Source organism: Pholcus phalangioides, unplaced genomic scaffold (genome assembly GCF_987345545.1).
Source record: "Pholcus phalangioides strain wild (caught in Gottingen) unplaced genomic scaffold, Ppha-v1.0 ptg000003l_1, whole genome shotgun sequence".
Taxonomy (NCBI): Eukaryota; Metazoa; Arthropoda; class Arachnida; order Araneae; family Pholcidae; genus Pholcus; species Pholcus phalangioides.
Genome location: NW_028301596.1, coordinates 38,125,443 through 38,146,583, shown reverse-complemented (window position 1 = coordinate 38,146,583; position 21,141 = coordinate 38,125,443). Strand labels below are relative to the sequence as shown.

Sequence of the window (21,141 nt, the reverse complement as noted above, 5' to 3'; positions counted from 1 at the left end):
TTTCAACCAAAATAGAACTGCTCTTGCGGTGATTTTGAACTTAGGGTATTTATTAATTATCAAGCATTGGGTGCGTTCATGGGCATGGTAACCCAGATCGATAAGATACTTGGTTCGTCCGAAACTTTTCTGACACGCGGGCACGACAGAAACGGCACATGACCCACACACCGAGGCGTTAAGCACCAACTTCTCGGTGAGTATAAAAAAAAAGGTTGCCATTCGGAATCGGCAATAAATTGTAGGTAAAATGCAATAATTTGTAATAATTAAAGAAAAAATGCTGTGATACATAAACATAGGTTCTACACATCCATATTTGTTATGGGCATCTTTTTCTCAGCCATCTCGTTGGGCATTTTGCCTGTTGTGGCGTTGTATTTGTATTTGCAAATGAGAGGCTGACAGGGTTTGGGCCTAGAAATCAACAAATGATATTTAAAAAATTGATTAATATATTAATTATGACCCGAGAAATTAATAATTAATATTAAAAACATTATTTCCACACTACCAGTTGTTCTTATTCTTCTGTATTCGACTACCCCAGTGACCCCTTTTCAGAAAAATATTTCAGTATATATATAATATTATGAAAATAATTTTTCTGTCATATCCAAAAGCTTATAGATTCCCCTAAAATTTTTTCAAGCCCACCAGTTCATTTAATTAATCTGAGCCAAGGGTCACTCACTTGATCTGTAAATATGCTGAGGGTCAAGTAAGTGGTCTAGAAATGTTCCGCGGATCGCTTATATTATCTGGAAATGCCGCGAGTCACTTAAGAGAGCTAGAAAATGTGCCTCGGGCCACTTATGTGATCTAGCTAAGCGTCCTAGATGAACTTCAGTGATATGTAAATGCGCCGTGGGTCACTTAAATGGTCTGAAAATGTACCGCGGGTAGCTTAAATGATATCATTATTGCTCAGTGATCAGTGATCACTCAGTATCAGTGATCAACAACACATTTATACATATCGTATAAATGTGTTGTTGATCACTTAAGTATTCTGGGAATGTGCCACGGGTAACTTAAGTGATCCGGTTACGTGTGCTGCTTAGTTCATTTTTAAAACAAAATTTTTCAAGTTTGAGATCGCGGGCCACATTAGATAACTCCGATGGCCAAATTTATCCCGCGGGACATGGATTAGACATGCATGCGATAAAAAAAAAAAAAATGAGCAATGAGTGCTAATCAATGAAACAATTTTTCTACAATGAGTGTTTGTTTGCCAAAGCTAATAGCTATCGTCGTTATTATTGTCACTTTTAATGACAAAATCCAGAGAATCCTTGAATAATGTGTGGTTCTCCATCCCCCAGCTAACAAACCCTTCCCTCCGTACAGTAATTTAAAAGAAGAAGAAAAAAAATCAATTTGTTTAAAGATACAGGGGGGTATCAACAAACGTTGTTGAAAAGATTATTATTAGATATCATAAGATAAATAGCTTGAGATCAAGACTAAACTTCCCAACCTGAAGATTTCTTCCTATCGCCAATCATTTGGTGTATAATCATCATCATCCATGAGAAGAATCCAACCCTCTCTTTCCATGGAAGCCAACCGAATCAGTGGTCCCATCGGAATTCAGTTTCTCTCTCTCTCTTCCCCCCCCCCCCCGTTTTTCTTACCTTTACATCTTTCTTTCCTTACTTACCTTATTATTATTATTATCATTATAGGATATTGGAAGTTCGTCTCTTAAAGAAACGTGGAATGCAGAACGCCTCGAGCGATTCTCTCGGATTTCGAGAGAAAAAGCAGTAGCAAATCTCTTTCTCTCCTCTCACTCTATAGAGTGAGAGGGTATATATTATTTCAATAGAGAATTCACTTATTGATAATTAGCAGAGTTGTTTGTGAACAGTATTTTTTTTTGATGGTCTATTCACAATCACACACTTACTTCTTCGAACGGGGGGTTGTGGTGGTGGTGGGGGGGGGGGGGGGTTTCTTCAAGTGAAAGTTGATCACCCAAAGCAATTCGCTGTATAATACATTCTATCCACACACACGTTTTCTATCTTTCTTCGCCTTAATATACAGTGGAACTTCGGTGAAAGAGTGATTCGGTTCACATAACTAGCAGAAATTCTACCTTGGTTAACGAGTGATGATTCGCGTTACGAGCAAAAATTATGTGCTTGTTTTGTTTTTTTAATTTAATTTCACGTTATCACAACTGAGAGAATGGTTTCCTCGCTTCCGTCCACTCACGTGCCATGGAAAATTGTGGATAATATTCTCCCCAGGAGTTTTCAGTCAGCGTCAGGGCCGTAACTAGAGGGAGTAACAGGGGGAGCAACTGCCCCAGGCAGCAAAACTTGGGGGGAGGTTAGCAGTTTTATAGGTGAGAACAAAGAACACTGTTACAAAAATTATATAATTTTAAAGGTTTAGGGGCGTCAAAAATCCTAGTTACGCTCTGGTCAGCGTACCTTATTCGGGAAATGAACACACTTGGTTGCGTGACTGTTTACGATACGAAATTCATACCGTAACCATACGCGAATGCACTTAAAATTTTTGTTTTTTAAATTCTGCTTGGAGAAAACTGTGGGCTGATTGCATTATTGAACGTGACTTTTAGAGATTAGTTCATGAACACCAGTAGACACCAGTTGTCGTAGAGATTTTGTACTTGGAGAAGACCATGTGACTAGAGCTGGATGAATATAATATGCGATTGGAGAACTTGCGGAGAACGCGAGTTGACCACAAACGAATTGATGGATCTCCATTGCACGCAACAGAAAGAAATTATGGGCAAGTCGCCCAATTAGCAGTGATGTAGTGAGAGCAATGAATCTCTCCAATGACAATGCAATTTCTCATTTGCGAGAAATCCTGAAAAGGAGGCAAAAGCAAGTGCCATAGTTTCCATTATTTCCTATGGGTAAGTTTGATAATTAATCGTTAGAAGAAATTCCTTCCACACTATACCAGAGATTCTTAATCTTTTGCATTCTAGGACCCCAGCGACCCTTTTACAGAAAAATATTTCAAAATATAATATTATAAAAACTAATTTAAAAATAATTAATTATTCTGTCATCCAAAAAAGCTTATAGGTTTGTTCCCCACTAAAATCTTATCATCAAGGAGTCCATGGACCCCTTCCCCCACTGTAACACCATTTACCGCTGCCTGCTACAATATATATTAGATTTTTAAAATATTTTTCCCGTGGACCCCAGGTGTTCCACGGACTACTTGGAAATAGCCTGGTGATGCGAACTATGTGTTTAATTGATCTCGATATGAATTCTTGCAGTTAGAAAATTTCCATCTTTAATGGACTCCTCGGAATAATTGAATACTAAATTATGAAAGAAAAACGAATGGATTATTTTCTGTTTTCTTCACTTAATGTGCATATTTTAAAAAAAAAATTGGAATTATCGAGCGCGTGTGGAATTCCGATGACGAGCGGAACGAGGAATATCATATTTTTAATGGAAGAAAGCTGTTCGCTGAACACTAAAAAAAAACTAAATATAGTCCATGATGGAGTTGGTGTTTTTCTTTTCTAACCTTTACAGACCTTTTATGTGGTCTTTCATAACATTTAATGGAAAATCGATCAGCGATGAATTCAGAATTGAGAGAAAAAAAATTGTGTAATGTATATTCTTAAAGTTTGTTTAAGATCCTAGATGTGCTTTTGTAAAGTAAAAGCTTTGAATCGTCTATTCTCGGTCCATAACTTCGGCCGATGAAACCAATACAAGGTGGTCATAAAACAACTTTGTCGATACAGGTATCCCTCGCCTAACGCGATTTTTTGAATTCCGTTGATTTTTGGAATTCCAACCTGCAAAATTCAATTTCCAATTACTTTAAATAACAGTTGCATACTCAAAAGTAACATTACACAAGAGGCAAATGGCTGTCAATACTGGGGTTATAATCACAAGAAAATTAAAAGCTGATACAAACTTTTGATGGAAAAAATATATAAATTCAAATCACACAAATAATCATAATACAAAATCGACTTAATTAGTAAGTACAAAGTATCACGAAATGAGCAAGTAATATATGTACAATACGTTGAAGTAAAAAAAGAGGTAAGAAATGTATACACGTACATATTGTGGCTGGCTTTGTACATATTGTGGTGCTACTTCAACTAGACATTAAAAGTTAGATTAATAAGTTTTGCAGTGTGTGTGTGTTCTCTATACAAATCTACAATTTTAGATTGATAATCGCCAAATTTAGCATTTACACCAAGCATGGAGGGCCCGGATTGAACGATAGGCTACTTTAAAAGTTCGTCTAATTCCTGAAATGGGCAAAAAAACTTTGTCGGGCAACAATGGTTCCGGACCTCAACAATACTTTGGTTACCGTGCTTCCCTAACATTGCGTTTCAGACATGCTGCATATGCCTTTATAATGGTTTATCCTCCAGTAATGAGGCTTTTTGAATAGACGTCATAATCATTATGTTCATCATAATCATCAGCATCACTTTGAGGGTCAAGCAAAAGGGTGATCCCTATAGAAATCAGTGTTAAAGTTGCCGGTTTTACTGTAGAAATGTGGAAACTTAGTGGTATTTTCGCCACATCAATAATTTAAAAAATTGTATTGAATTCTCGATTTTTAAAATATTGAGTTCGCTTAGAGATATACGAAGCCGAGGAGATTAAATATGAAGTAATTAGCCGGACCGGCCTTTTGAGTTGGATATGCATGCAATAACATTGATTTCAACTTTTTATTTCTATCTTCTCAAGCATGATGTCTCCGTATTGTCTTTTAATATTCAACTGCATAAATTCATATAGTTTAGGATGTTTTAAAATTAATTATTGGCCGATAATGTACATCGAAGGAATTCCACATCTTTAATTGAGCATTTTTTGAAGCAAAAACAGGCAGAGGAATAACTTGAAGTTCAGGGAGGGGAGGGGGCACCCATCAGAAAAAAAACTATTCATTTCTACGTTTCTTTAATCTAGATTTGCTTCTTTCATGGGTCGCGCAGGAAGTCGCCATATTGATTAGCTTAAACACGGTTTGTATGTCCCTCAAAGAAAGTATGTCCTCATCCAAAAAGCCTCATTGAAGAAAACCCGAGCAGCGCCGGGTATTACAGCTAATAAAGCATAATTTCACACAAAATGTCATACATTTATTGTGTGAAGGTTTAACTCTTGGGCTTGCAAATTGAAAATATAACATAGTTAAATCCTTTCACGGCGAAATAAGTTGGATTTGATGATGTAAAGCTGAGACAAATACGAAAGAAATTCTCAGATATATAACTCACCAGATCTCACTGATGAGCAACGTTTTGTAACACATTTACAATGCCATGAGAAATTTGATCGAAAAAAGCTGTTCCGGTGCGAGTATATTTGCGAGAAATACGCGGAATTCTCTGGCTTTGCTACTAGTTTTTTAAGGAGACGAAAAATGCTGCATGTCACTCGAATTTCGTCGATTTCATTCAAAAGAACCTATCAGCGCCTTAATGCCCGTCGCCTAGAGAAATGCAGATCCCGACAAAAAGAGCTAAGTTTGGCTTACACGGTGAAAATTAAAATTTCAAAATTTATTCTACCGCAATTTATTATCTCGATCGGTACCCCCAACGACCCTCACTGCAAGAAATGCAAATCCGGACAGAAAGAGCAAGAAGTGAGGCGTATACAGTGAAATTAAAATTTTCATTTCGACCCTGTCGGTATTTTGACTCGTCGGATTTCGACCCTGTTGGGACTATTACCCAGACCCCAGCCTATCATTCCAGGCTTTTAAGGAAAGAAAACGTATGCACTCACTAAAATCAATCAGAAGTAGTCAATATATAGGAAAAGTACTAATTTAGTTCATTCATATCGTCTATATGATTATTCATATATCAAGTTCGAATAATTAATTTATTTATGAAAGAAAGCTTCCTTTTCTGTTGGACTCAACTTTTTCAACCCTTCTGAAGAAACCCCCCCCCCCCCATTCCTATCTTTCCCCCGTTAAATTTACCTCTACGCGATTTCGTTTTACGCGACAATTTTGTGGAACTAATTAAACGCGTAAAGCGAGGGACGCCTGTATACGAGCCCCTGGTGGCCGTAAAAATCAACGAATTGGGATGAAATTCGAGGTATAGGTGTTTCAAGTACGCGCTCGAGGATGTGAAGAAAAAAAAAGACCCTAGCTCTCTTGCGGTTGCGGCCATAACGAAAAAAAATCGAAAAATTCGAATAGCAACACCCATCTTTTTTGCATTGCAAAATGATCAGCGTATCAAAAAAAAAACATAAATGGCGTTGGAACGGTACCTGTAGCACCATAAATGCGAGCGCAAGTTGCACACAAAGAAATGTCTCACCAAGGGATCGGTGCGCTAGACACTCGGTCGGGGAATTTTTTCAAATCTGCCGATGTCCGTGACCGAGGCGTCCCTGACTGTTTAGCGCAACAACCCCTTAGTGAAATCTTTCTTTGTCTGCGTCCTGCGCCCGAATTTATAGGTTCTACTCAAAAGAGAGATTTTACTTTAGTCAAATTCATGGTGATACAGGTACCGTTCCAACGCTATTTATGTGTTTTTGATACGCTGATCATTTTGCAATTCATAAAAGTGGGTGTTGACATTAGAATTTTTCAAGATTCAGATGGGAAGCAGCGTTCTCCGTCCGTACAAAAAACCCTTGTACAAAGTCAGAAAATCCGGAGTATCCTTCGCAAATATAACTATCATTACGATCATTCTCTCAAAATTCTGATTGCATTGTTAAGGCCTTACCAAAAGATGTTCATTGGCGAACTCTGATGACTTGCATTTGAGCATTTTATCCACGTTTGTCTGATCTACTGTAAATCCTCAAATACAACACATTTTATCATTACAACAGAATCAATCATACCTTCATGCTAAATCTTTAATTTGCACGCCTATTTTTAGAACTGTAATCCAACTCCAGACAAAATTTCATAGGTTGCGATTTTTTACACAGATTTTTTTAAAATCGCGTTACAGCGAAAAACGTGTAAAGGGATAACTCGTAAAGCGAGGGGTACGTGTACCCTGCATATCACTCCGTTCCAAGATAAAATAAGAATTCAGTTTTAGCGAAAATTTCTATTTCAGTGCAAAAAAAAAAAAGACATGAATTAAGTTCCACGACTATTACAGTAAGCACATACATCCATAATTCATCTGAATAAGTAGTCAATACTGTAAGATATATTTCGTATCTTTGACAACGTTAATGGGAAGATGATGCTGATGGGATACATCCAGTAGGTACTTCATTCGCTGCCGCCACTGACATTACGTCCTTCACTGTATATTAGATGAATGATTCCTGGTGTCCATCTGAAGCCAAGCAATGAATTACATTGTTTTTTTCTCCACCCTTTTCAATTCCACTTCCCTGAAGATAAAAAAAAAAAAGCTGACAAAACTTCACGAGGAAATAATATTTCAAATAGATCTTTCCAAGGTCTTGCGTCTGGTCTTTCATACCTTGAATGTGAGCTTGAAGTAATGGCTATTGATAACTTGGTCATGTTGTTACGTTACGACCAGTGTAAGAGAAAATAAAATATCCACGGTCCAATGGAAGTGTTAAAAATCCGCAAACACGTTGGATTAGGTGAGGCTATTGAAATTGTTATGAGAGAGAAATTATTGGAAGACCTTGTAGATTCTTTTATCACGTTACTTTAATGCATAATAACCAATATAATGAGAGATTTTTTTAAGAACTCCGTATCCAATGACTAACTATATTTTTCAATTATATAGGCCTATCCTGTCCGTTTTTTTTTATGTTGTTATGATAGAAAATTCCTAGAAGATGATGAAAACGCGAGAATGCTTTCATTGTTCTAAGGGGAAACTGTATAGTTGTGCATTGTTCCCGTCATGGTCGACCTCTGTATGAGTTTGCTTAGATCAAGTCTTCAAAGCATGGGCCCTTGGAGCTTTCTTTGTAGAGGCTCGCCTTCGAAAAGGGTAATACACATCGTGCCCCATAAATCCGTAAATAGTTTAAAAATTCACTAAAATCGAAGGAATTGGCATATATGAGATGCAAAAAAGTTATTCTCCCACAAAGGGATATTTTTTGGTGCAGAAAACAAATGGTTAAAAATTTTGTCAATATATATATATATATATATAGGGGGCGCTGAGCGAAAGGTAATTATATATAATTCTGTCTCTGGAACTTTTCTTCAATCTTTTCGCTGTCGGAAAGGTTTGTAAAGCATCATCCGAGGAGATAAAAAAGAAAAAAACCACCAATAGTGTTTTATCTACCAATGTGTCAACATCACAATGAAAACCGTACGTAAGCACCAGTGAAAGGAAAATTTAGCAATGCACCCTGCATTTTATAGAACTCTGATTTGCATATTTCCAAGGATTTTCTTTCTCATTTCCCTTCTTTGTATCGTTGAAAATTAGAACCAAATTTATTCTTCTGTACCAAAATAAAATATATCTCCCCACCCCTTCCCCCCGTGGGAATAACTTTTCCGATAACCGCATTCAAATGTACCAATACCTCGCCTCCAGTGCCGTCTTAACGCATGGGCCCACCCGGGCACGGCCCGGGGGCCTCAGAAAAATGAGAAGTAGTTGAATTTTTCGAGAATTTGCCAGGTAAAGCCTCAGTGAATTTACTTGGCCGGGGGCCCATGATGCTCTTAAGACGACCTTGATCTCTTCACGGGCTTCGGCCTCAAGAAAAATAAACAAATACTCTTAAACTTATTAATTAAAATATACCAATCCATGCAATTTTTATGAATTTTTGTTATTTAACGAATTTATGACAAATACTGTAAAAAGACCTCAATAAAATTGGTGAAAGAAGTGTAATTTCAAAATTACTTTCAGGAAACATTTCAGAATAAATGAGAGAAATAATTCCAGAATAAATGAGAGAAATAATTCCAGAATAAATGAGAGAAATAATTCCAGAATAAATGAGAGAAATAATTCCAGAATAAATAAGAGAAATAATTCCAGAATAAATAAGAGAAATAATTCCAGAATAAATGAGAGAAATAATTCCAGAATAAATGAGAGAAATAATTCCAGAATAAATGAAAGAAATAATTCCAGAATAAATGAGAGAAATAATTCCAGAATAAATGAACATCATATCATATACTGTGCTATTATTTATTTTTATGATGCACACCGGGTGGGTTTATGGTTTTACAGTCTGCGGGCTATACAAATTTTGCCGTCCCCTTCTCCAATTCCACTCATTTTTTGACCATTCATTCCTCAGATTTACCACACTTCGGAATTCGCCGCTATGGCGAAGCCTCCTACTTCCCCCCCCCCTCCGCCTCCAGTAAATACTCTCCTGGTGACACCTAGGCTCTTTCGAACAGCCGATGTAAGCACTGCGTATAGTATCAGGATGGTGATCGGTGGCGGGACTAAATTTTTATTTGGTTGATTTTTGGTTAAATCAAGGGCAAGTGGGTCATATTGCACGTCGAAAATTTCGTCGTTGAGAAGTTGGTATAGATTTTTATGGTTAATGTCTCGACGTCTAACATACAGGGTGATTCAGGAAAAACATCGCCAAACCGAAAGGGCAATTCAGGCGTACGATAACAGTCCAAAATCACATGCGAACATAGAGCACGAACGCTATCCGGAGGTGCTACAATTGTTGTGGTGTTGCGTCATACGCTTTAAATCAATCCCGAACACAGCAAGCATGAAGTCTCAATTCTGACAACATATATTCGTTAGGGGGGGGTCACACCTACACCCAGAACATATATTCCGGCACGTACCAATTTGTTCGAAATCGCATACATGCACCTCAGACACATTCCTCTGTGGAATTTCTAATGAATCGGCACATGCCGGAATGTGTGTTTTGAGCGTATGTGTGTGGCTCTAACTATTTATGTTGTCGAGTTGTGCTTGTTTCGTGTTCATGCTGCCATCTGTCTTCTGTATTCTGAAGTAAAGATGAAAGTGCTTAAATTCTAGTGTTACGTCAGTATCGTGCTGCAGGTCTGCGGAGAAACTTTTTGAAATAGGAGAACGGCTCGCATACGCACCTCGAAGCTGGAAAACCGCAGAAAATCAACTTCAGCTGACCAACATTGTTTTTAATCTGCATCCTAAGGAAGAGAGTCCAGCACGATGTCCACACGACCCCACAGCAACTGAGAAACTCTACTAATACTACTGCTAAACCACACATGCACCTCGTTCATATTCCTCTGCGGAACTTCTAACCTTCTAACGAATTGGTACGTGTTGGAATGTGCGTGTACGTGTTGTGAAACTTCCGTGAAATTTGTTTTTGTGTAATACATGTTATGTATATAGTGTCGCCATCTGCAATAAATTTTTCTAACTATGCGTGAAGTGTAATGATTGAATAATTCTACCGTTGTGTGTGTAAGGCTGTTGCACTCTGTGGCGAAACTTTTTGAAGAGGCGATCGGCTCGTATTTGCGCCTTGAAGTTGGGAATCACAGAAAATAACTTCAACCATCACTGTGGTGACGCCGGTGTTTGAGAAACTCTATTGTAGAGTTACACCAGATTCTGAGATTTGAAATGAGAAGTGCATACATGCCACGGCCCCCCCCCCCACAAGGGTGGAGCTGACAGGGCACACGCCCTGGCGTCCGGGACAATTACCCATCTTTTTTTTTCACCATATAAATTCACTATGTAAGGGCCCGTGAAAAATCTGGCTTGCAGACCAGCCAAAGATCCCATCGATCAAAGCACTCAGACTGTTAGGTACACATACTTACACTTCCGGCACAACTCACTAGGTAGTAAATTGCCCATGGCGATAGACCTGAGTTGTGCTCAGCTTGATAAAAAAAAAAAAAAAACACTAGAATAAAGGCTATCAGCCTATAGCCACTCCTTATCGAGTCGCCTTAACTCAGCCTAGTTACGGCCCTTCCTTTGACCTCACGCTCCAGACCAAGAGAAATGTCTATTAAATGCATGTACATTTTGTAGAAGCGTATGCTGGTTGGTCATGGCCTCCACATCCTGGGGCAGGGCCCCCTAAAAGCTTGGATCTGTTACGGGCTCCCAAGGCAGACTTTTCACAACCCTTTCTATTGTGAATTTATAGCATGAAAAAACAAAAAAATGATGGTGTTTGTCCCGGGCCGCCAAGTCTGTAGACATGTGGCAGGTGCAAGGGCGATCGGAAATTCGAAGTGCGAAAGCGTGGTAACCAAGCGAAATAACCACAGAGGTATGTGAGTTTTCTTTCAGAACAATCATCTTCATTTCCGCTCGGTTATATCCGTACTTCGTATGAACAGCGGAGAACGACGACACATTTCCCTCAATTGCAGGCTGGCCATATTTTCTCGAGAGAAATACGGGACATTAAGATCCCAAATACGGGAAAATAAGGGACATTGCCAATTACCGCTAAAAATGACGCCAAAACCACACAAAGTTGCCAAATATTGTTGAAACTAGGGAAAAATCAAAATGGCGGGAAATGAACCATTACTGCAAATTGAAGTGCATTAAAATGAATTCCACGAAGAAAAACGTTCACCAAGATTAATGTGGGAGATTAATATTCTCTTTTATAGTTGTAATTATCATAAAATAATTTGAGTTGAAAAATAATGTCGATCTTTGACTTCAATAAAGAGTAAATATTCAAGTAGGCTTCGTGTAAAATACGGGAAAAACCGGGACACTTTTGCTAAAAAGTCGAGACGATCAAAACAACACAAAATACCGGGACTGTCCCGGGAAATACGGGACGTATGGTCACTATATTAGACACTCAATTAGACATTCAAATGATGTCCCGTATTTGTCTCGATAAATATGGTCATAACAAAATTAAAGAACTGTGCACCATCAATGTGGAAATTTTTAAGACAGATTATTCTTTATTTTAGAAATTAAAAGTTTTAATTCAGGCTATAAATGAAATCTTAGATATCAAAATGCGTCTAAATATATCCGAATACAAATTTGTCTTTTTTTTTGTACAGGTTCAGCCAACACCACCATCATCATCAGCATCGTTATAGCAACGATTTGTTGATGGTCTTTGACATTTTAAAGGTAAATAGAATTATTGTGTATTTGTCCAAAATTCCGTGAATTTAATTTATTTTCATCGATTTCATTCACTTTAATTTCGATTTCATCAGATTTTTGTCATTAATTTTCACTCCAAATCGAAATAAATCGCTTACGTGACGTGTTAGGGGTGTGGGCCTCTCGCATTATAATGATGTCATTGATCCCGAAATTTCGTCAATTAAATGTCCTCCTCCTATTGCGAATAGGGTTAAAAAAAAAAAATTAGTTATTCAGTGAATAGGTCTGTTTACATTTTGTGCCACCATCCGAAAAATTAAGGGGCAAACCCCACCCCCCCTTTCCTGTAAAACGCCCCACATGCTTAGGGAAAAAGTTGGCACTCGGCACTAAGTTGGAAACTTCGGTTATGTTGCAGGCTCGTAACGTGGCTGGGGCAACGCCGCCCCAGATCCCCGAGTTGAATGGGTTCCCCCCCCCCAAAACCCTCCTTTTTTCTGAGCGAATCCCTTCACGCAGTGCTCACAACTACGGAAAGGATGAATACCATTGGGTTTGGCTCATAGTTTCCTAAACTTTTTGTTATATCGTTCCCATGGCCCCCACAAGGGGTGGGCTGACAAGGGCCCAGGACAATTTTCACAATTTTTTTGCTTTTTCACGCTATAAAGGGGGCCCCGTGAAAATCTTGTCGGGGGGCCCACAAAATATCCCAGCCTAGGGGCCCTGCTCCAGGATGTGGGCGGCCATGATCGTTCCCCTCCTTCAAAATTTGTTTCTTCTCATTGCCCTTTCCTCCATCCCGCAGCTCAAAGCCAACACTCATAGGATCCTATACTACACCCACAAAGCTTCAACCACTTCCCCTCCCACGGAGGAGGATTGGCCACTACTGGGAAACACCGGGTTAGACCATGGTTTCCTAAGGTGTGGGATATTGTTCCTTGGAGATTAGGGTATGGAGACTACCGATACAATATAATAGGACCATGGCGTGCCTACTCTGGGCAGACTTTTTCTTGGGGGCTCTCTTAAAAGGGCTGCAAGCCACTTCATTGGTTTGGGAACATGTAGCGGGCCACACAAGCCACCCGTAAATGTGTCAAAGGCCACTCGAGTGATCTGGAACCGTAACTGTGGAGATTTAAAATTGCACCGCAGACTGCTTAAGTGCTCTAAAACTATCCCACTCAATACTTTAATGATCTGTAAATATGTCGTGGGTCACTTAAGTGATCTGAAAATGTGCTGTGGGTCACTCAAGGGATCTGGTGCACTGCTGCAGTAACTTCAATGGTAACGTTAAGACGTCAATGGTAAGACGTTAAGGGACTCATTCCCTTAACGTCTTTTAAGGGAATGAGTCCCTTAAATGATCTGTAAATGTTCTGCAGGTCACTGGAGTGATGTGGAACTGTACCATAGGCCTCTTAAGTGCTCTAAAACTGTATTATGGGTCACTCAAGTGTTGTGAAACTGCACTTAAGTGATCTGAAGCTGTGCTATGGGTAATTTGAATGATGTGAAACTGCATCGCGGGTCACTCAATGCCTCACTTGCATAATTATTAGGCCTCACACATCAATATGCTGATTGTTAGTTATGCTGTTAATTTTTTATAAAATCAGGTATGAGATTGTGGGTCAGATTCGACCCATGGGTCATGTGGGTTGAGCATATATGCTTTGCGGCAACATTTACATACATATGTGATTCACATAATTGTCATTCTCGAATGCAATTTTTACAATGTGTTTAATTGGAGTGTTGATCAAATGCTCATGAGCATGAAATCGAGCATGTACATTCTTGATGCTTCAGTGAATAACATGGCGCTCTTGGGCAACTAGTTGAGCTAGCCAGACATTTTAGGCATTACTTGGAGGTTTTCCCCCAAATTGCTTACTTTTGCTCAGTGTGTGGGGGCAAGTCGAGTTCTGATTGTAGTAGTAGCCTCAGTGAGAGTGATGTCTAAGTCCACATTGGAGAATAGCCTTTAAAGCAAAATTCTGTTTTTCGTATTTATGAATAGCCTCAATCCTCTCTCTCTACAATATAAGCATTGACCCGAGAGTCATTGGTAAATTTTTCTAAATTAATCATTTTCCCGGGTCATTATGGTAATGATTCATTAAGTACCCAGGCGTTGTTGGTAAATTCAATAAGTACTAAATAAATTATCACTTCTATGGGTCACTATGCATTATACCCAAGCGTCGCATCGTTGGTAAACATGATAAATTTTCCTTATATCATACTCTGCACATGATAATTAATCCCATGTATTGTATCGTTATATCGGGGTCAGATTGTAAAATCTGTTATCATTATATCAGGGTACTACTTTATTCGTCACACATGCTAGACTCATTTGGATTTTTTTCCCCATATTTATCAAATTCATCAATTACAGTAAGTTAGCGGTTTTCAAATATTTTCCACCCACAGCACCCTTTTCCCCCCAATCAATGCTTATCCTCCCCTACCCTAGAGCAGTTCAACAAAGAGTCTCTTTGAGAAATCTTTATCAGGGCTGCTGTGGCACAGTTTAATAACCCCTGCACTAGGGTATTATACATAATCACAGATAAAGGCGATAAATTTTAAGTAATTATCAAATTTACCAACAACGCTTGGTTGTTATGCATAATCGCTGGTTAAAGTAATGTTTTCAGTATTTATGGAAGTTTCTAACGATGCTTGGATATTATGCATATTCACCAATTAAAAAGGATAAATTTATATAAAACTTATGCATAATAACCAATCTTCTTTTGTTAAGTAACTGGTTATAATCATGCATACAACCAATTTATAACATTTACTGTACCATATATACCCATGTAAAAATTATTATAATAATGGGTACTTATTTTCATCTGATGAGACGATTTACATTTTAAGCAAGAAATTAAACAATTGTGTTTTTCTAAGTAAACATATGCATGACTTGTATCACTCACCAGCCAGAAAAATTAAGTACTCAGTATTATAATAATTTTTTTGAAACTTTTCATTATAAGCGATGTCCCTTATAATAGGGTTCATTGTGATAGCTTCTAACATAATTTCTCATAACTCTGACACCTTTTGATACTGTCGTCTCATTGATCTAGGCTAATGTGCCTCCATAACTGTTTGGTAATTAATAAAATTATAATACTTTTTGCCAGTTCCTCGAGTATTATATACATCGGAGTTTCCCCTGCATATGTAATATTTTATTTAGTACTAGCTATAATACTCAGTGCTGCCTGGGTTCTCTTTAATTACTGAGAGGATTGAAAAAGTGGCAAACCATTATGAAAGCATAAACTATTATACATAATAGGCCTACTGGCTGCATTTAAGAAATGGCAAATACAGTAAAGGTATATACATGTCCGAAACCCATTGTTAGGAAACCGCGGTAGCAAAAGTAAACATTCTGAAAGTGATTGTTGAGGCAGAGAAACCATCATTGCCCGACAGTTTTTCACCCATTTCGGGCATTTGCCCATCTCTGACGAACTTTTAAAGTAGCCCATCGTTCAAGTCAGGCTCCATTTGGTATAAATGTAAAATTTTGCGATGATAGATCGAAAGTTGTAGATTTGTATAAAGAACACGCAGAAAATCAATTTTATATATATAGATGGACCATAATATAATAATAATATAAAATAATAATTTTATATAGATGTATGACTATAATTTCAAAATTTTCCTTGTTCATTTCAGGTGTGCATAAGCCAGTGTCACATAAAACAAAAGAAATGGCAGAACATATGGTGAGACTTCAAGATGAATTACACAACATACCATTAGCCGACGAAGATGCAGAAGGTGGTTTTATTATTACTTATTTGTATTCACTCAATGTTCTAACAAAGGTGGAGGTTTCTTTCTGCAAACCAATAAAAATTGAACTTTGTTACATGATGATAAATGCAAGAATTTTGTTGAATCACAAATTCATCAGATTTGGAAATAAAAACCCTTTGAAACATATACATGACAGGTTGATGTTGCTCTGGCCATGTGCCTTACTTAGTTAAGCCAGATCAAGGCTAATAGAGATTAGGTTGATCAAGGTTATTTATTTGGAATGTAAACAATATCTTCAACTTGGCTACAACATCGTCAGGAAATGTTTGCCTCTGCAGCTTTGGAATTTTGTCTCCATTCAAAGACAGCTGCTTAAGCTAGTGATGTTTTTATGGTTCTGCCATTTGTTACAAAAGTTTATTCATCTTCAAAGTCAAAGGAAAGTAAAAGGCAGAATTTGGTAACTCCAACTCAAAGCAATCTGCTTTGAGTTGTTCTGCAACAAGCCTTTGGCTGATTGGAAGTATTCTACGGTGTCTGTCATACCAATTCATGCAAGTGACGCCAACCTGCTTGGGTAGTTATAAGTACATCCAGTCCTTTGGGTTCAGGTGCCTCCATCGAGTGGTGCCTAAGTGCTAGACCTGTCTATAAACCCCCCCCCCCATAGTTGCAGCCACGTGTGTATGAATGTAGCCAGTGAATATTTTTAGATGTGTGAAATATATGGTCAACCATAAATTTTATAAAGATTATCATTATTACTACTATTTAATTTTAATTTTGTAAATCATAGATGAGAGTGACACAGATTACACTGACTATGTCGAACACAGGGATCCAGGTCATCAGAGCTATGATTCTATCCCATCTGCATTCACCATTGGCTCGGGAAGCTCTGCTCCACCATGTAAGTCAATCATATATTTTTTCCCTTTGATCGTCCTGTTGTTATGCGTAAATTATGTCTATATGGTCACTTCCTGAGACATAGATCCAATAGAAACACTGTCAAGACTCTCAAGATCACAGAAAATCACATTTTTATTGCAAGAAATCCCTACATGAGACACCTTTACCTACATGAAATCCTTTATACACCAACTTCTCAGCGAGAGAGAAATGACAGAAAAAAAAATTGTCTGACATTGCCATTATTAGTTATATGCTGCAAGTCTTAGTTTAATTAGCCTTTGTGCTCAAAAAATGACCAGGATTTAAGAATACTGATTAACGCTAATCTTACTTTATGGCAGGGGGTTCTCAAACTTTTTTCACCTGTGGCACCCCTTTTCCTTCTTCCCCAAAAAACAGTGTACCAAAGAATTGCTTCAAAGAACCTTTGTTGATGCACAGTTTGAGAACCCCTGCTTTATGGGTTTTATTTATGTATATTGTCTGTCTGCCATAATAAGTAGATTTGCCATGTCTCTCACTAAAGAGAGCTCAATCCATTAAAAGCGCAATTGAATTGGGAAGAAATTAAAAGAAATTTTCATGAATAAATTGTGCACCAATCTATAGACTCTGCCACGAAGCTGGGCTGGAAGAGATCTCGGCAATGGGATAAGTCGGGTGGCAGAGACCCTGGCGTTCATTGCCATTGCGCACCGGTCTGGAATAAGTTTTTTCTCTAAGCCAACTCCCAAAATCAAAAGTCAACCTTACTGTTAGTTTTCTTAAATTAATAAGATGTCAAAATATTATGTTAATTTTGGCATAGGATGGATCACAACACTGCCTTATGTAGTCTTTCTAGATCTTGTGTATTTTCTAGCTGTAAAAGGTGTCGTAAGTCTTGGAAATGTAAAAAAAATATAAGTATTCCCCACATTAGCCAGCCTGCCATAAAACTTGAGGGACACCAGCTTTTTGAATGTTTCGGTCTTGGTTCGTTCCTTTCATGCCAGAAAAATCAGAGTTTGCCAGATGTTGAAAAAATTTCCAGCTGAAATCATCCTCAAAAAGTAGCCAAAAAGTCAGGCCCATCAAGGTAGGAGCGTTTCCTTCCCAGCTTTATAAAATACACTAGAAATGGTGTATATATATATATATATATACATTGAGTATTTTTTTTGCCTTCCAACCCCCGGAAAAAGTTGAAATGACAGTCCTGCAGAAAGTAGCCCAAAATATTTGAACTTGTGCTGCCATCTGGAAAACAACAGATGAACTAAAGTTTGATGGTAATCTAGTGCACAAAGCAGTAGTTTATAGTTTTTTTTTACATGCAGTCAGATTTCCCCCATCAGGAAAAAAAACCTTTTTTTTTTACCCATTGCATTCATTTCTGAAAAAATTGTAGAAGTTTGGGCTGCATCTTGGTATTCTCTCCTAGGCCATTTTAACACAATGAGAAGAGGACATTTTTCTCTACAAAAATTGTGCCACCCAGTTGCGCTGATATCATTTATGAGCTATTAGTTGATTGCTCCCGCCATATATCGCAAACAGCCATTCAGCACATACTCACTCCAAGGAGAAAACATTATATATGTTTCCATAGCTTAGGGGGTAGAGCACTCATCCAGCATGTGAGAGACAAGATTTTGAGTCCCCGTGGAGGCGTAGGTGAATTTTCTTCTTAAATTAATCTTCATCTTCAGATATAACCAGTCTCCAGAAAATCTTGTATTAACAAGTGAAGAGGACATCTTTCTCTACATATTCTGTGTATTCTGTTCCTAATGTATATGTTCCTGCAATATTTAATGTATTTTCAAACATTTTAATTATTTTATTGCCTCGTTTCAAAAGCTTTGGATCCAGAACTCAGTCCAGATGAAATGGAGGAAAAAGCTCGTCTAATCTCCCAGGTTTTGGAACTGCAAAATACTCTGGAAGGCAAGTGAAGAGTTAAATGTTTTCAGTTTGTGTTGTAATATAATCATACATTACGCACATAATTTGAATATATATTTTTTTTACATTGTATATAGCATGGTTCAAATCAACATGCAATGATTTTAAAATTGCACAAAGTTTGTTTTACCAGATTTGTCATTCAGAACCTTTTTTAAAAAATTATCATTCTTTGAAATAGATCTTTCGCAACGAGTAGATGGCGTGAAAGAAGAAAACCTGAAGCTTAAATCAGAGAATCAGGTGTTGGGTCAGTACATCGAAAATTTGATGTCTGCTTCAAATGTTTTTCAGTGCACTTCTCCAAAGAATAAGAAAAAGTAATCAATTTTAATAACTAATACAGATAATTTTATTCAGAATCAATTTACTTTTCTTAATTATTTTCTTTGATTAAAATGTTAATTATAAGTATTCATTCATTGAAGTTAAATTTTTTATAAGCTAATATTCACTGAAGTGCCAGAGAAACTAGTACAGACGAGCACTTGCAAATAAAGGAGAAATGCAAGCAATCGAAATAACATGATGTGGTCAGAAGCACCTACATAAGACATACATAACATAAGGTGTCTGGAGTTAGATTGGTTTCTGCTGCTAAAATGACAGGTTTTCACGATTTAAGTGACTTTGAACATGGCTTATAGTAGTTAGTGCTCATGAGATGGGCCTCAGCATTTCCAAGGTAGAGATCAAATTTGGATTTTTTGCATACAATAATCGCAACAGCATACCATGAATATAAGTAATCCAGGAAAAAACATCAGATCTCCAGCAAAGGTATGGGTGGGAAAAGATCTGGAAGAAACAGGACCACTCACAGCTGACAAGAATTGTTTCACGAAATAGACATGCAACACTGCCTCAAATCACTAGATTTCAATGTTAGGACATCAACAAGTGTCAGCATGCAAACTGTACACCAGTCCTTAGTTGATATGGGCTTTTGGAGCTGAAGGATCACTCGAGTACCTTTGAGGATTACAATGCACAAAACTATGCACCTCTCAAGCAATTGGACTTCATCCTCTTCCATTAGCCACCTAAATCCCCATACATGAACATTATTGACTAATATATAATATGGATACCTTGCAACATGCTGCAGAAAATCACTTTGCTCCATTATGGAACTGTGGGCTGCCCTGAGAGAATCATGGCATGAATTGGCTTCAGGATACCTTATACACATTAATGGAGCCCATTCCACACCATGTTGCAGCAGTTTTGAGCAAGCACATCTTTGTAACATGATACTTACATAACAAAAATTCAAGCATTTATTATTTTTACTTCAAGATATGCAACACAGATGGGACGGCGACACTAACAAGGGCACGAAACAAGAACAACTCTAACAGCATAAATATGTTAGGGCCATGCATATACGTACTCACGCAAGATGTTCTGATTCATTAGAAATTTCTCAGAAGAATGAGCTCGGTTAAATAGTAGTAGTACCACATCTGAGTACTTGAGGGAGACCAACATATTAGGTGGGTGTACCAGTTTTTCTTGTACTTCAGTGTATATGTTACTGCCAAAGCCTGAAGTGAGGCCAATTCACAATGGAGCTGGCTACTTCGCGAATCAGCCAATGTCTGAATTGTGAAAACGATTTGGACTTTGGCCATTTCGCGAAATGGCTGAAGATCCCTCGCCAAAGCTAGACATGCTGATATAAGACAGCTTGGTAGGAGCCAAAGTCCTTTGTTTCTAATTGTCAACGTGTGATGCATGTCTATGTAGCAGCTGTATTGGATTAGCTCCATGTGATGAGAGAGAGAAAAAACTGTAAAAATAATTATATGAAGATTTTTTTTTCAAATTTTCGAGGAAAAAATGATTACAGCATCGTGTTTGTGTTCTGATGGGTTGCCATAACTAATATGGACATAATTATCATGATGATGATTCCGAATCATGTCTTGTTTTCTGATTTTGGCCAGCTGAGTCAACATTTAACAAAATTGGCCAATTTTGGGCTCTGGCAGTAGCATATATATCTATAAATTATGACTATAGTATGGGTATAAACTGCTTTATTTCTATATATTTAAGTTAATTATTGTATCAAAGAAAATACATTGCATTGGAAATATATTGACATGCATTTATTTTTAACATCCTTGCAGAATTGGCAAAAAGTAATGAGGAGAGGTAAAAAAAAAAAAAGCTCAACTTGCTACAACTCTTGCCTCAATTTAAACATTCCGAAAAAAAATTGACACATGCCTGCATTGCGCTATGCACATTGGGTTTTCATCACATTGTGGCTTTAGATTGAACACAGCAGCAGCAGTGATCTATCTGTACAGTTAAACAGATGCAATTTATGTTTTGTACTTGAGTTTTATATATTTTTGTTACCGCTTGTACATATTTTGTGTTTATTAAATTGATCGTCACGCTAA

The 21,141-nt window shown here is 37.7% G+C and overlaps 1 protein-coding gene across 2 annotated transcripts in view; it reads left to right on the top strand.

Annotated features, from left to right (window-relative positions):
* LOC149088505 (uncharacterized) overlaps positions 1 to 21,141 on the top strand; it is a 48,667-nt gene extending 27,526 nt beyond the window's left edge. Inside the window, exons 2-7 of one of the 2 annotated variants that reach the window (XM_089247990.1) lie at positions 12,007 to 12,079; positions 15,779 to 15,883; positions 16,662 to 16,775; positions 18,623 to 18,709; positions 18,909 to 19,047; positions 20,863 to 21,141. In XM_089247990.1, the coding sequence (XP_089104116.1) occupies positions 15,814 to 15,883; positions 16,662 to 16,775; positions 18,623 to 18,709; positions 18,909 to 19,047; positions 20,863 to 20,878 (426 nt within the window). In that variant the 5' untranslated portion in view covers positions 12,007 to 12,079; positions 15,779 to 15,813 and the 3' untranslated portion in view covers positions 20,879 to 21,141. Of the gene's footprint in view, positions 1 to 12,006; positions 12,080 to 15,778; positions 15,884 to 16,661; positions 16,776 to 18,622; positions 18,710 to 18,908; positions 19,052 to 20,862 lie in introns of those variants that run through there. The other variant, XM_089247994.1, reaches the window with a different exon arrangement.